The sequence below is a fragment of the Astyanax mexicanus genome, chromosome 10, assembly GCF_023375975.1.
Source record: "Astyanax mexicanus isolate ESR-SI-001 chromosome 10, AstMex3_surface, whole genome shotgun sequence".
Taxonomy (NCBI): Eukaryota; Metazoa; Chordata; class Actinopteri; order Characiformes; family Acestrorhamphidae; genus Astyanax; species Astyanax mexicanus.
The window spans coordinates 1,474,211-1,490,371 of record NC_064417.1 but is presented as its reverse complement, the minus strand read 5'-3'; the positions used below and the strand labels follow the sequence as shown (position 1 = coordinate 1,490,371).

Below are 16,161 nucleotides of genomic sequence, written 5' to 3'. Positions count from 1 at the left end.
AGCTTTACTTAACTCAACACCACCCAGCAGCTGATAAAATACTTGTAAATACTTGTACTTGAGTCATATCATATACAATTATAAAATGCAATTTATTTTCATTTTGTTGCAGTAATATATTCTTGAAATAATGTTTTTTTTTAAATTCAGTGTTTTGTCTTATTGCTAATAGTATTACTATCACGAAAATACTATGAAATATCGTGAAATTATTTTAGAGCCATATCGCTCACCCCTATTGGTCGGTCACATTTACTTTAATAGTCAGTTTTGTTTTATCCTGTTTGTGAATGTTAATAATAATGATAACCACAATTGGTTTGCATAGCAGCAGCAAATGCAGTGAGAGTTTACTAAACCACAACATAAACAAATTGTCAATCTTGTTCTCCAGAATTGTATACAGCACCTTTAATTCAGCAGGTTTGACTAAACAAAAATTCCCATACCCCCCTGCCGAATCAGAAGTTCCTTATAAAATCTCTTAAAATGCATCTAATTATTCTGGTGCGCCTTATGTATGAAAATAGATCAGAAAATAGACTTTAATTAATAGAGCGCCTTATAATCCGGTGGGCCTTATAGTGCGAAAAATACAGTACTCACACAAACAAACACAGAAACAGCAGCAAACAAAAGGGCCAAAATAAGAAACACTTGCAATTCGCAGTGCAATACTGTACCTCCACTGTGTAACTGCGACGGTGAACGCAGTGTAGGCTGACAAGGTCCCCAGAGTGACGAGTGCAAACTGACCGCCGCATTTATAATACTGCAGGAAGAGGAGAACAGCGCTTTATTAAAGCAGCAACAGGGCATGACATACACCGAGTTCACAGGAAACACCTAATTCAGCCTCATCTGGCTTTCTAAAAAGCAGCGGTAGTCATTTCATGCAGCACTTAACACACTTCCTTTTTACGATTATGCCCATTAAACTAAGTGTTACAAATGGACAAAGTGAAGGAATAGTCAGATTTAATGTTACAGTCATCTGGCCATAAACATCGTTAAAGGACTACAGGGTGATGAACCTGAGGAGGTCATTTGCATACATTCCTAGTAAAAGCTGTGTGTGTGTGTGAGCTGTTCAAGAGCCTAATAAAAATGCCAGATATATACAGTATATACACTATACCGTACCAGTTTAAACTGTTTTAACACACATTTACTCCAACGTGTCCAAAGAAAAACTGAATCTAAAGATCTATATCCAAATGCTTGATATACAAGCAGCTTCTTTAACATTTAAAACACAAAATATAATAATTAATCTCTCACTAATTATGTGTTTGAATATATTTTGGCCAGCTCCCAATGATGTTTACCACATTTAAAAGAAAAACAGTTAGGAAGTAACTCAGTGCTGTCTGAACATTTAGCGTATCATGTAATAAAAAAGCATTTTCATGACCCATAATGAAAAAGCATGATTTCAAAAGCTTCTATTTTTATAATTTTTAAAAATTACCTTAATTAAATAAAAAAAAATAAAAGAGCCTCAGCATGTTGAGAAGTGGAGGAGTATTTAAATTTAAGTTAATAAAACTAAACATCAGTGAAATTTGTATTGCCATTTAAAAGGTGATGTCAATGATCTCAATGCAATTCACTTTTTATACAACTCAGCTGTTATCTTCTCATGGTTCACTATGCAGATCATGTGCAGTGTTTGTACTTAGCCCTGTTTTTTAAATGGGTAAATATGAATTGATAGGGGTTTGGATTATTATTATTATTATTATTATTATTATTATTATTATTATAAGCTAAAGGATTGTCCCATATAGCTTGTTTTAGCACAGTAAAATGGAGGGCTACAGTCCGATATATTCACTTCTAAATGAGGAAAGAGCTCTCTAGCACTTAGTGGTAATGCTAATGCTGCTCCAGCAGTGCTAGCTGGCTTTAGCAGCAGGCTACAGTCCAATAAGGCTCACCTCTGAACAGCTAAAGAGCTAACTAGCGCTTTGCACTGACAGTGGGTAATGCTAATGCTGCTCCAGCAGTGCTAGCTGGGGTTAGCAGCAGGCTACAATTCAATAAGGCTTACCTCTGAACGGCGAAAGATTGAGCGCTTATCACGGCTAGCAGCTAATGCTAATACTGCTCCAGTGTGGAGTCTCGATGCTGGAGAACTAAACTATAGAGCTAAACTGTAATGTTGTACTTCAGTGGAGTGGCTTTACTGCTCCTTAATACGTGACTGGTAGAATTCATACATAAAAAGCATCAGATAAGGCGCACTGGATTTTTGGGAAAATTAAAGGATTTTAAAGTGCACCTTATAGTGTGAAAAATACGGTAGATTGTTATAACTGCTTGAAGCTATGCAGTGCTGTCTTTCTATAGATTCAATAGATAGCAAAATGTCAAACAGTATCAGTAACTTGCAAAAATGCAAAACTACAGAAGTAATCTTTTGCAGACAATGGTATGATTGTTTAATTCACTCGCACTTCAGATTTGCCCACTGTTCATAATCCTAACTGAGCCCGTAAGCTTCTAAACCAGTCTTATCTTAAACTCGATCAATGTAGTGGATTGCACTGACCAGGATGGCGCTGACCAGTGCCATCTCGAACACAGTGGGCCCCAGATTGAAGACCAGCGCGCTGAGGACGAAGCTAATACCCCGCGTCCCCCTGTCGATGGCTTTGGACAGCGCGCCCGTCTGCCGGCTCAGGTGGAAGCCCAGGTCCAGGTTGTGCAGGTGCAGGAAGACGTTCTTGGCGATTCTTCGTATTGAACTCTGAGCCACCTTCCCAAACACAGCGTTCCTCAGCTCATTAAAGAGGGCCGATCCTGCACGGGACACGCCATCTGACACACACAGACACAGAGACACACAGTATTAGAATTAGCTGCATGCGTTGATTCAAAACCCAAAAGCATTCAAACATCATATCAAGCTAATTCTAATACTAGCAGCAAACAACAGCAGTAAATTCTGTTAATTTACATTACACCCACTGCTGACACAGGTGCTACTGGGTAAGCAGACATCTATACACATCTATACTATTCAGAATTTGTATTAATTAAGCGAATGTAATAAAAATTTCTTACAGTTTCCATTGACGCTTGTGATAAACTCTTTAAAACCTAATGGGACCGTTTCTTAGACCATGATTTAAAGCTGGTTTATACTTCTGCATCAAGTCAATGCATTGTATGTGGCGTAGCCTGTGCGAGCGCCCTATGCTGCTGACCATGTTGTGCGTACTTGTACGTTTGTGTATGCATGACTTGATGTAGGTTCAAAGCAGAAATGCAGCATTTTTTAATGGGAATTTTGTATTTAAAGGGAAATGCAGTCTGCAACTACCGGTACACTAACAATCATTATACACCTAGAACCATCCTATTCATATAGCACCTCTACCTGAATATTCCTCTACACACATACATATAAAAGGTAGATAGTTAGCTTTGTTCCCCCTCTTTCTCTCTCTTTTCTCTCTATTTATTCCTACATTCAACACAAAAGCGTCTTGTATTTATTTGTATATTCTTTTACATAGCTGTTTTGCTTTCTTTGTTGCTGTTCCTTAATATGTGTCTCTTTTCTCTCCTCCCCTTTTTTCCTGCTATTTTGCTTGTGTTATTATCTCTTTTTTATATGCACAACGACCAGAGATCCTAGAACTAGAACGCATTAACAATAATAAACCTTAAGTCGTCCTCTGAAGAAATAAAAAAAGGGGAGAGGTGAGGAAGCTGACCCTAAATGTCCTTAATTTTGTCATAAAATAATCAGTGAACAGGTACTGTACTCCACTGGTGCACAAATGCAGTATATAAACATATAACATGACAAATGCAATGAAAAACTGCTAGCTTTGCAAATATATTAATTTATTTTATAAGCACTAGAGCAACGTTTTTCTTTATATAAACAAGCTCTAGTGATTTCTGTTCTGATGGTGAGGTAAGGCATTGAGTCAGTTGTGTGACTCTCTCTCTGAGCACTCTGAGAAATGCGTGAGGAAGGAGTGGTGGGGGAGATTCTCACTGTCAGGGGTCAGACGGAGTAAATTAGAGCTGAACAGCGGTGCTGCTGGAAACTGAAGCGTGATGAGGACGGCAGCGCGACAGTGGCTTCCTCTGTTGTCTCTGTGCGCTCAGCTGTGCCATGCGTCACCTCAGGCTCATTAAAAACGCTCTGCAGCTCCGCAGCCACAGACACTCCTGCCTCCGACCCATCCGGAAACATCCACAAGCTCTCGCATCAACACAGACGTGGACTAAAATCTGTACAGGATCGGCCAACAAAATAAAAATCAATCCGTCCTTATTCCAGAGTCTGATTAAGATTTATATCTATTTTCCTCTCGTTTTTTTCTACCCATTTAGCTGTTATTTAGCTGTATATCCACAGCTGTATATCCGCCTCTTTTCGCCCTTTGTCGAGTAGCATCACAGCGCTAAAGCTCGGAGGAAAGCGCAGCGACTCGGTTCTGATACAACAGCTCACAGACGCAGCCTTGTGCTGATCCACATCACCCTAGGAGTGATGAGTGATGGGGAAAAAGCGCCATCTATTGTACCCACCCAGAGAGAAACGGCAAGGCCAATTGTTCTCGCTCAGGGCTCCCGCAGCAATCTCCTGGGCATAATATCTTAGCCTATGTTCCATAACACTTTCCATGACTCATCTACTAGAGGCAGATTATTCTACCAAATATGCCGGCACTAAATATTCATCAATCAAATCTGCATGCAATAAAATACCAAATAATTTATATAGAACATTTTCTTTTTAAAGGCTATTCATTTACTGTTATGCATTGATAAAAAAGGAAAATACATTAAAACTTGCATACTAGTGTCATAATGTTTCATATATGATTTGGTGAAATCAAATAATAAAAAAAAATCTTGTAATATTTATAATATTCATGATTTTTTTCCACCAATATCGTGTAGTTCCACTACACCTTTCAGTTTTTGTCTAAAATAGTTTTTATGACTCAATTCCAAGACTCCATCGGTGTTCTCCACATGGCAGAAATCATAGGGTCCTGCGTCCAGTGATTAATGATATCACTCCATCTTAAATACAAAAATGCCCTGCGACTACAGTCTGGAAGCAGCTCTACTCCTACTCTAATGTGCTTTGTGAACAAAAACGCTTCTTTCACCCTGTAAAATAAATTTGGCGCTAGCGGAATAAATCCCTAGTCTTCAGGCATTCAATCTTTTGTGTCTTTCTTGTGCGCGCTGTCGGCGGAAGGCGATTTTTCGCCCAGGTAAGTTGTGGCTTAAAGCACAAAAGAGAAAAACCATCCTATCTGCAGAGCCTCAGACAGAGAGCTCCAATTAACGGTGTGTGTGCAAAGGACCTAATGGGTCTCATTAAATCTGCAGCTTACAGGGGGAACTGACAGTACATTGTGACTGCATGCTACAATGACTTGCAAAACGAGTGGTTACTATTACTCATTAAGTTTGTTTTATTTTCTTCATCCGAATGGCCCACAGGCGAAGAAGCACTTAAAATTCACAAACTGTGTCAAAGCTTTGCATGTTTTAAAGCATGTTACCTGCGTTCGTGAGCGGGGACGCTTAAAGAGACTGACTGAGGTTTGATTTTGAGGAACTAGGCAGTAGGGGTGTGACAAAATATCAATATTGCAATTAGGCTGGGTGCCCTGACAGTATACACAGCTCTGAAAAAAAAGAAAAGAAAAAGAAACCACTTAAAAATTATGCGTTTCTTTGATTTTACCAAATTGAAAACCTCTAAAATATAATCAAGAGGAAGATGGATGATCACAAGCCATCAAACCACCAAGCTGAACTGCTCGAATACATTTTTGCAGCAGGAGTAAAGGCATATCCAAGTTATCCAAAAGCAGTGTGTAAGACTGGTGGAGGAGAACATGATGCCAAGATGCATGAAAAAAACTGATTAAAACCACCAGGGTTATTCCACCAAATATTGATTTCTGAACTCTAAAAACTTTATGAATATGAACTTGTTTTCTTTGCATTATTTGAGGTCTGAAAGCTCTGCATCCTTTTTGTTATTTCAGCCATTTCTCATTTTCTGTAAATAAATGCTATATATGACAATGTTCATTTTACTCAAACATAAACCTATAAAGAGCTAAATTCAAGAAACTGATTTAGAAACTGAAGTAGTCTCTTCACTTTTTCCAGAGCTGTATATGTGAACAAACAAACTAATACAATAGACTAATAGATATCACAACTATCAAATATTATTGAGGCCATGTCCATTTATTGTACAATAAGTCGATAATGTAATTATTGTGACGGGCTTAATCGTAGACAATTTTTCGAGGCATGTTAGCTGCGTTTGCAATCAGGGTTGCTCAAAAAGACTGATCAAGGTTTGAATTCAGGGGACTAAGCAGCATTTATTTCGATATATCGAAATAATCATAGACACTTAATCCAGCCATGTTACCCTCGTTCTGGATCTGGGTTGCTCAAAGAGACATGAGACGGCGTCTGTTTCGGCCGGAACATCGCAGACACTTTTCTGATGAATCTTCTTGTAAGTTTGTGGCCCTCGGCTCATCTCTCAGATTGTATTTCGCTCCACCGAGACAAAACGCTTGGCCCTTCCCTGTTCATGAAAGATTAAAAGAAGGGCCGAGTACGCGACCGAAACACGAGCTAAGAGATAGAGGAGGCTTAGCCGCTGTCTGAAGCTCAGGATGGCTGTTTGTGATTCAGGACCATGCCCAAGGTCTCTCGGTCCCACAGGTACCGTGACTGCGGTCGGTTAGTCAAAAGCAAGACTCGCCAGAGGCTTCCTTTCAGTCGAGGTTATTCGAGAGGACACCGTATTAAAAATAAAAAGGGCTAAACTGAATTAGCAGCTGAGGAGGCAGATGTGTCAGGTACGTCCAAAACGCGGCGAAAGGTTTAAAAGCAACACTGATAGGAATTTTCCACGGAAAAGGTCACCCCTGCTCATAACAGGCGGCATCCTTCCTGAGATGAAGTCAAACACCTGCCAAGAGAAAGGGTACGGCGAGGGAGAGGGGAGGAGTACTCACAGCCAATCAAAACTGCCGTTGCCATGGTGGCCACCGTGTTTGGCGCGTCGCTCAGGTTCAACATGTGTCCCGACATCTGGTTCAGGCTGTCCACTGCATATTTAAACATGAAGGGCACCATCACATTGGTCATCTGGAGGACGAGCCAAAATCGGGAGAAAAGAGAGAAAATTAGGATGAGGGATTTTAAAAAATAATAATAAATAAAATAAAAGGTACCACTTTAAAATAAGGCTCCCTTATGGTTAGCTGTTGGAATTTTTTTGCCACTTCAGCACAAATTTGGCACTTATTTTTTGGCAAACACTTTGTTTTATAAGTCTAGATAGAGTACAGTTGTTCAAAGGTTATAGCATGATAAGGGAAATAAAACTCACTACATATGTATTAAATTGAGATTTAAGATGTTTAAGTTTAAGGTGTGACCAAATCTTTTAAAATCTTCCCTGGTGTTTTTTTTTTCCAAAAAGGTCCTTTATGTTATTTTCTTAATAGTAAAAATGTCTTATATGGTCATAGGCAGGACAGTCGATGAGGATGTCTTTCATTGTTAGCAGGATTTTGCCAGAGGCTCCCTTATTTTTATAAAGGAGTTTCTTAATGGCTTATAACTAGGTTATAAGCCATTAATACACAGTTACAAGACATTGATAGAAAGGGCAACTGGCAACAGGGGCCTGGAGGCTATTTAAACGTTATCTTTTCCATTGGTCAGCATTAACATATCTAATAAAATTATAGAAAAAAATTCATAGTTTCATATAATTAAACTAATGTAATATGTTAGTATACACCACATTATGATTACTGGATAAATATTTAATCTGGGTAGTAAAATGAATAAAGTTGTTATTTGTTTGCATGTTTTTTTTTAATGCTGATTTATGGAAAAGACTAAAAGATCAACAGTGTAAATGAATGTGGAATCCCTATGTATAACGGCAGGCCACTGATTGTCTTTATATTTATTTATTTGTTGTAACTGCTTATCAGTGGTTTTAAAGTATATACAAAGGATTTGATAAAAAAATTATAGAGTCATATATACTCCTGACACCTGGACTTTGGCTTGGTGTGCATTATTCATTTTTTCTAGCTATTTGGGACGACCTAACAAGTATAAAAACGTAACTTTGTCTTTGTATAGGAAGAAAAAAACCAATGTCCTCATATTAACATTTTAAAATGTATCCTTGCAATTTGAAGGATCACAAGGACGCATTTAGTCTATAAACCAAATTTTAGCTTTCTACAGAAAGTAAATACCCTAGATTCAAACATAAATTTCACTGATATTTTTTTTTACCTGTCCCATGTTTCTGTCCGGACTGGCTGTAGAAACTTTTGACTGGGATTCCCGCCATGTTGTTTTCAATCACTTAAGTGTAATGTTGTCATTTAAGCACTATATAGTACAGACAGTGTCTCCACATGAGGCTAAAGGGTCAACAGTTATAACAATGGTGCAGAGAAGCAGAAATGTAATGTCCTCATATGAGGATGCAGGGTCTCATGAGGATATAAACCAGTTATAAACCCTTTATAAAGAAGCCTTATTTTAAAGCGGTACAAAAAATAAATAAATAAATAAATAAAAAACAGTGTGAAGCACACAGTGAGCTCAGAAACCCGCTGGTAGTTTGGAGACACTGCATTAGGGGCAGGCTGTTTTGTGCGCGCTCCTCTAGACAGAGCGGGAAATGAGTTGGTTGATGCATCCACTAATGGAATTGAAATGGTTATTAAAGCTAATTAAAAGCTCGGGGACAGCTGCTCGGATGCAGCGCTGAGCGCCGCAGCGCATTAGACAGGCCGGAGTGGGTGCAGCACACGATTTCTCTTTAATTTGCTCCCCCACTTTAGCATAACCCTTACGTCCCATGTGACCAGGGCAGAAAGAATTGGAATTTCAGGTGAAAAACAGCATTCCTGGCTGTTGTTTTTCATCTTCTCAGGTTTATCCTGTTTATAAGAAACAGTCAGAGCTGGAATATGTATATATGCAGCTTACTGAAACAAGCAGATGCATTTTGTTCAAAATGTAAAGGTCTTATTAATGAAAATAATAAATATGGTGCATGATCAGGTGCACGTTTTTTTTTTTTTTTTTTTTTTTTCTGTTGAGAGTACGCTGTGTGCAATTGGCTGCCACTTCACAACAGTTCTGACAGATCTGATACAGCATGAAATAAGAGCCTGTGCCGGACAGCATTACAGTAGGCTGCTACAGCTGTTACTCTCCTCTACAGTAAAGACACTATAAACTGGTTTTGGTCTATATATCAGCAAATCACTGCTAAAGAAAACAGCTCATCATTAAACAATAATACACGAGAGGTAGTGCTATAACCTGTAAGATCTGCACAGCAGTGCCAATATTACACATTATAGCATGAACCTCGAGTGTATTATTGCTTAATTATACCACAGTTCCATTATCTCTGTTTATTGAAAGAATTAAAGAAGAGGAGAAAAGAAATAGGATCTGTTTGGTTATAATAAGTTAAAATAGTTCCTAGTAATTGCTGCTCTGTTTGTAGCTGCAGTGCTGTTTGGCTTGTATGCGCTGCATGGTTGCTAGGTTATCTGTATGTGGCAGAGTAATACAGGGAGAGCTTTGGTTACAGTGCATTACCAGCTGATAATGGCACTCATAGAACCTCATTTAGGTTCTCTCATCCAATTACACTGCAGGGTCGTAACTAACTGCGGTATAATCAGTAATAACTTAAGTGACAGAATAAATTGGCCAAAAAACTTTCAAGGTAACGCCGCTCTTACAACAAGAGGCCGCATCGCAGGGGAAAACGCAGCAAGCTTTCAACACCTCGCTAATAACTTCACTTTCTCAAGTCTCACTTCAGAACACCCCTGGTGTCTACGGCGATGCCCTTTCCCATAAAGAACAAGCCCGAAGACGACGTGATCCAAACCAGCTTTAATTACCAGATCAGCACAAGAATAACCTTGGACGGGTCAAACTGGGACATAAAAAGCTCCACGCCGTCCTGACGAATCAAAGGTTTTTGAGACTTTTTTGGGCGATTCCGTGCTTTAATGACGCAATGTGGCAGACATTCCTCTCCCGCGTTCAATTACGCCCTGAGCGATAAGGTGCCGGAGCCCCAGACAGGCTGTTAAAGCGGAGGGGGGTTATCTGTGCGCCGCACACTTGTCAATCTTTATCTGCCTTTCCAGATTCGACCTCTCCTGAACCACCACGGCTGCTAGATAAAGGGGGCACGGGCAGAATGAGCCACGAGCCGATTCTGGAGGATGAATTCTCCTCTCTGTTCTCATACAGCGCCCGCATCTACAGGACGCTGGCTCTGGCAAGGGCGAAATCATTACGCTTGAACCTACGTGACATAACACGCCGATATGTACCGGCTACGAGCGGCCTCCGCAACGCAGGACAACACAGTGCAGCGAACGGTGGAAACAGCAGCCGGGTCATTTTCGTGTCGAGAGCTGCATGCTGAGCGTGAGGGGAACGTGAAACAGGGGAATTGCAAACCTGTCAGTTTTCCTTTGGGTGCAAATTAGTGACAAATTATACAGAAGAGAACAAACAATGCGCAAATGATCAGTGTTTTCCTTTGTAAGCTGGCATTGCAAACACGGAATGTTTGAAGTGTCAGTGAAGAAAAACATGCCTATTAAAAATGTGATGAAAGTCTGACTGATTAAAATGTATGAGGTGAACATTTTGTTTAAAGTACTGATACATAAAATACTTTAGTTTCTAGTAAGGTGTCATGAAAATTAACTTCTAAGCCTTGAACCCCTTTTTAGCCTCAAAAAAGTCTCAAAATAAACTTATTTAGAGACACCTAAAGCAGCATTATGAGAAAATAAATATTAATAAATTGATGTTTTCGCTGCTGGGCTCCCCCTACAGTTAAAGTGCGTAATGCACGCTTTGAGATACCATTAAAGGACATGCTTTACACATGCATTTCTGAAAATGTTGAGAGATGCATGTTAAACTGTCTCTGAAATAAAGGAAGCATGCGGCCTGACCCGGCAGGGTAATACTAAAGGATTTTACACAAACATGACTCAGCGATAAGTAGCTTAATCTTAGTGCTTTCCTGTCGCCTACATCACAAAAGTTACTTACTGCAGTTAAAAGTATGCGAAGCCCTGAAGGGGATTTAGAGAGATGTTACTCTCTTTTATATACATCATGGAAGGATTACAAGTGCCTTTATTATATATTTAGAGGACTATTTATAACATTTGACTTTATTGCCCATATTCACTTATTTATGTACTTATTTTCTTACAATTATACTTATATAGCACATTTTTGCCTCTTAAGCCACTGAAGAACGCTTACAATTACATTCTACACACACTTAACACACACTGTTGAGAATTGCAGCAGCCAATTGCACACAGCGAACTCTCAACAGAAAAAAACAAAACAAAAAACGTGCACCTGATCTCCATGTGAGTCCCACACAGACATGGGGAGAACATGGAAACTCGATCAAGATAGGGACTTGAACCAAAGACCCCAGCGCTGGGAGGTGAGCATGTTAACCACTAAGCCACAATATGTTCCAACATTCCCATTTTTTCTTAGAATTCATGAGGTAGTTATTCTGAATGCGTCTTTTAAACAGTTACATGAATTATGACCTGCAGTTATTTGTTATATATGGTACTAATTTTCATCATATGGCTTGATAACATGGCCTGAGATAACTGAGCCAGTCACAGGCATCATAAACAACACTCTGTCTGTTGAAAAATGATACCGTATTAACCCTATTTTCATCATGTTAACTCACCTTTGCTCCAGCAAGCAGGCCTAGTGAAATGGCCACTCTCGCTCTCAGATCTGGGCGATCTTTTGGCCAGACGTACGACAACATGGCTGAAATGATCTTCGTAGAATTCACCTCCTTTAGCTGCGGAAAGAGAGGAAAAATGGTGAATACAAAGAAATAAGAGAAGTCTACATCTTACACATCTCACATCACAATAAATATAACAAAACTGCAATAAGGAAGTTTCTGTATCTGAGAGATATTTGGCCTATATAAAAAAAATAAATAAAAAAAAAAAGATGCTGCAATTTTTTTTAGAGATTTTATAGAAGAAATAAAATATTAAGTGGCTCCTTACAGAAAAATAACTACCGGTACAAGTATGAATCTTCTAGTTAAAAAGGCCCTAAACCCTAAACCATACTTTTTTACATTAATATATAAAATGTGTTCCTTTTAAATATTAAAACATACAAGTTTTAAATAAAATTTCAATAAGCATTTTCGAACCTTAAAAAAAAAAACGCTTTTATTGTGGTAATTTCCAACTCTGCAGCAAGTGACGTCCAACCATGTTTCTTACCGCAGCCCAGTCAATCAGATCTCCCTACTGCCCCGCCCCTAAACCCATACATCACCCAGAACCCCTCCCAAACTACCCCTCCCATTTTTTTTTTTTTTTTTTTTTTGCCTTTTTCAAATTTGAGCTGAGGGTGGAGTCAGCTAAAATCAGGCGTTTATTGCCCCTTTAATATTAGCAAAAGTGATTCAGTACAAAAGCTCTGCTGTGTTTGGGAGCTGGAAACAGGAACATTTTAAACCTAATCCAGTATTCTGTGGACTGTGGGTCAAAATAAGAGTTTTAATAGATGCCCAAGTTTTACTGTACTCTGTTATTGAGCCCTGTTGGTTCCAATTTGGCACAGCATGACTATCAGATTACTGTGGAAATAAGACTGTGTTTCCACAGACTACTTATTTGTGGCCATGACACAATTTTCTCATTCCCACACAATACTAAGCTTTGTCCAAAAGTTAGATTCTGATTTTACTAGAACTCCCTACGGGGTAAGGGTGTGTCATAATTGTATCATACGATATACCGATATTTTTGAATATGGTGAACGATGTAATACCCTAAAATATCGTTCCATATCACCCGCCCCTAATTATCACATCAAGGTTCTACTTTTTTTTTTTTTCATTTCGCCCACATCTCCAAGGGGTCTGACATTAAACAGCCTAAAACACACCTACAGTTATTTTATAGCTTTATGAATCTTTACTGCTGCTTATAATTAGCTGCTTAGTTTTGACCGGATGCAAATAGATTCATCCATACTGTTCTTTTCTCAGTATTACCACAATGCAGACCTGAATATAGTGGCAGGAAATTACAAAAAGTCAAATAAAAGCAATGAAAAATAGCTGTCAGCAACTGCTGGTCTGGATGGTTAGCACTTCGGGCTGAAATTGGACTGCAGCTGTTTTAGAACATGGGTGTCAAACTCCAGCCCTGGAGAGTCCACAGAAGCGTGGATTTTATTATTTTTCCTTCACTCACACACCTGATTCAACTCATGAAGCACCTGATAATTAGTTGATGGGTTGAATCGTGCATATTTAAGCAACATGGATGAGAAAAATATGTTTTGTGTGCAATGCAGAGGAATTTATTTTATGGATGAACTGCATTTATTGGTTTAATTTTGCATTTTTGTCATCTATTATGAAATATATTTAAGCATACTGTGTGAGACCCTTCCTAAAGAGTATTTCTATTTCTAGTATTTCTATTACTCAGCATTAGCAGATATAAACCTTTATATAAGGTGATGAACAGGTGGGGTCAAAAGTATTGATTGAAAAATTTTGATATCGATACTTTGAACGTAATACTGATACCAAAAATAATACTTAAAAAAAAATACTTTTATCTTAATAAAATAAAAATAAGTAAATAAATAAATAAATAAATAGAAATAAATGAATAAAAAACAATAAGGAGCTACTGAGAGTTTTATACATCACTGCTGCCACCAATGGACAATTATTAAAATATTGTTGCTCACATAATACTATGGTGGAATAACCCTGGTTTTTAATCACAGTTTTTTCATGCATCTTGACATCATGTTCTCCTCCACCAGTCTTACACACTGCTTTTGGATAACTTTATGCTGCTTCACTCCTGGTGAAAAAATATTAAATTAGTTCAGTTTGGTGGTTTGATGGCTTGTGATCATCCATCTTCCTCTTGATTATATTTCAGAAGTTTTCAATTTGGTCAAATAAAAAAGAAAAATCATCATTTTTAAGTGCTCTCTTATTTTTTCCAGAGCTGTAGATGCTCAAAAAGCAAAAATTGTGGTTAGGAGATCTCTATATACAGTATCTATTTAATTTCTAAAAGTAAAATATGTGTAAAAGCTGTTTTTTTTCCGTAAGACAGATCTGAACTTGGACAACAATAAAAGTTTGTGAAAGGCAGATTCTGAAACCCCGGCACACGGTGACCTGCCACTGGGGGATTCAGCATCACCAGGCTGGGAGGGCAGGCAGGAGGGGAGGCGGCAGTGGCAGCAGCAGCCACTGCAGGTGGCCACGAAGATGCTGCCTGGCATCCCACGCAGCACCATTCCCCCGAGCCTCCACCGAGCCCACTACCGAGCTGCGCCGCGTGCCAACCGGCCTGTTTACTCTGCCCAACCACCTGCTGCCGTGACTGTCTCAAAAATATGAGTTAACTCCTCTAATCCAGTCAATATGGTAACATAAAAATGAGGCTCTGGCAGAATGGCATGGGAACAAAGTAAATCAAATTAAAAATAGCCAACACCTGTGCTTGGTCTCATCCAACTAGGCGAAATGACGGGGAGGAAAACAGGGGGAGGAGTGCGGAGGGGATGGAGGATATGGAGGAGGAAGAGCTTCACGTACTTGTCAGAGAACTGTATGAGAAGAAATTCAGTTTGTTTTTAATCCAGCGCAGCTTGTTGTTATGCAGAATGGATCTCTAATATTGAACGTAGAGCAGTGTAGCCTCTGATCTATTATTCTGTATCATTACCCATGGCTAAGATAGCCTGAAAGAGAATAATCAGGTCATTTTTATAAAGAGCTGCTAAACCTGGTTGAGGTCTACAATGTGAGATCATTGCCATTCTTTGGAAAAAATTCATCCAAACTAGAATATATTGTAGAATATAATGTCTTCCTCAGACATTTAAAGCATAAGAACATAGAAACAAAATACAAAACAGAATCAGCTAAGCTAACTGAGCAGCTAATTCATGTTGTTCAATTTTTTTTTTCTTATTGTAAGAATGAAGAGTAGGGATGTCCTGATCACATTTTTTTTGCCCTCTAGTCGTTCGATTTTAAGTATCTGACGATATGGTATCTGCCAATCTGATAAAAAAAAAATAAAAGTAAAAAAATAAATAATAATAATAAAAATAAGGAAAAAGAATCCAATCCAAGTTGTGCATTAAGGTTTTTAAATGTTTTTTTTTTATTATTAAAACAACAGTATAATTGTTTTTTATACTTAGCACAAAATAAAAAGGTACTACAAGGCCATTTTAATGATTCCTATTTAAATATGCATCTTTTTCTAAATAAAAAAACTAAAAACATCAATTCTGTGATTAATATTGATCATGATCTTAATTATATATATATATTTAAAAAAAAAAAAAAAAAAAGTTTATCAAACAACACTGTTTACAACCCGTAGCATAAGCTAATCTCCAGGCGTCTGGAGATTAGGTTGTGTTACAGGTTGTAAAAAGTGTTTTTAATAAGCTCCTTGTGCACTTTTAAAGTTCTAAATGCCTCGTTTTTAATTACGAAGCTCTCCGGATTCTACCAAAAAGTGTGCTTTGAGCTACTTTGAACCTGGATAACGGTGTAAAAAGCGATTTATCTGCAGGGGCACGTGAATGCCCTGAAGCAACCGTTGTAAAGAGTGGCCAAAAAGCACAAAATTACTGGATCTGGATTGTGTTGGTCAGAATGAAACAATATATTGTGCAGCGCTAGTCGCAAACACAGCTATAATAAATAAACAAATAAAATAAAATAAAATCTTACCACATTTTTGGGATCTGCATTCAGGCCTCCTCCTGCATTGCCGTGCCAGCATGTTCTCTCTGGTATCTGCAAATGCTGAAACGGAAAATCACATTTACTGTTTTCATTATGCTACATACAATGTTTTGTACATGCAATTTATACAACATTTCAAGTGTCCTTCATTACAGCAGGCATTAGGCATATGGAAAATAAAAGTGCTGTTCTTTCACAGGACAAAGAAATGATTCTGAGTGCTCTCTGAATGATTTATA

At 38.4% G+C, this 16,161-nt stretch overlaps 1 protein-coding gene and 1 long non-coding RNA gene across 2 annotated transcripts in view; one reads left to right on the top strand and one right to left on the bottom strand.

Annotated features, from left to right (window-relative positions):
- The window catches only part of LOC125804806 (uncharacterized), a 296,742-nt gene that overhangs the window by 176,517 nt on the left and 104,064 nt on the right, over positions 1–16,161 (top strand). The window lies entirely within an intron of this gene.
- abcb7 (ATP-binding cassette, sub-family B (MDR/TAP), member 7) overlaps positions 1–16,161 on the bottom strand; it is a 47,622-nt gene that overhangs the window by 26,639 nt on the left and 4,822 nt on the right. The window contains exons 3-7 of the mRNA XM_022683718.2: positions 15,908–15,982; positions 11,834–11,953; positions 7,035–7,167; positions 2,555–2,823; positions 684–772 (exon numbers count right to left, since the gene is read on the bottom strand). Coding sequence (XP_022539439.2) covers positions 684–772; positions 2,555–2,823; positions 7,035–7,167; positions 11,834–11,953; positions 15,908–15,982 — 686 coding nt within the window. The remainder of the gene's footprint in view (positions 1–683; positions 773–2,554; positions 2,824–7,034; positions 7,168–11,833; positions 11,954–15,907; positions 15,983–16,161) is intronic.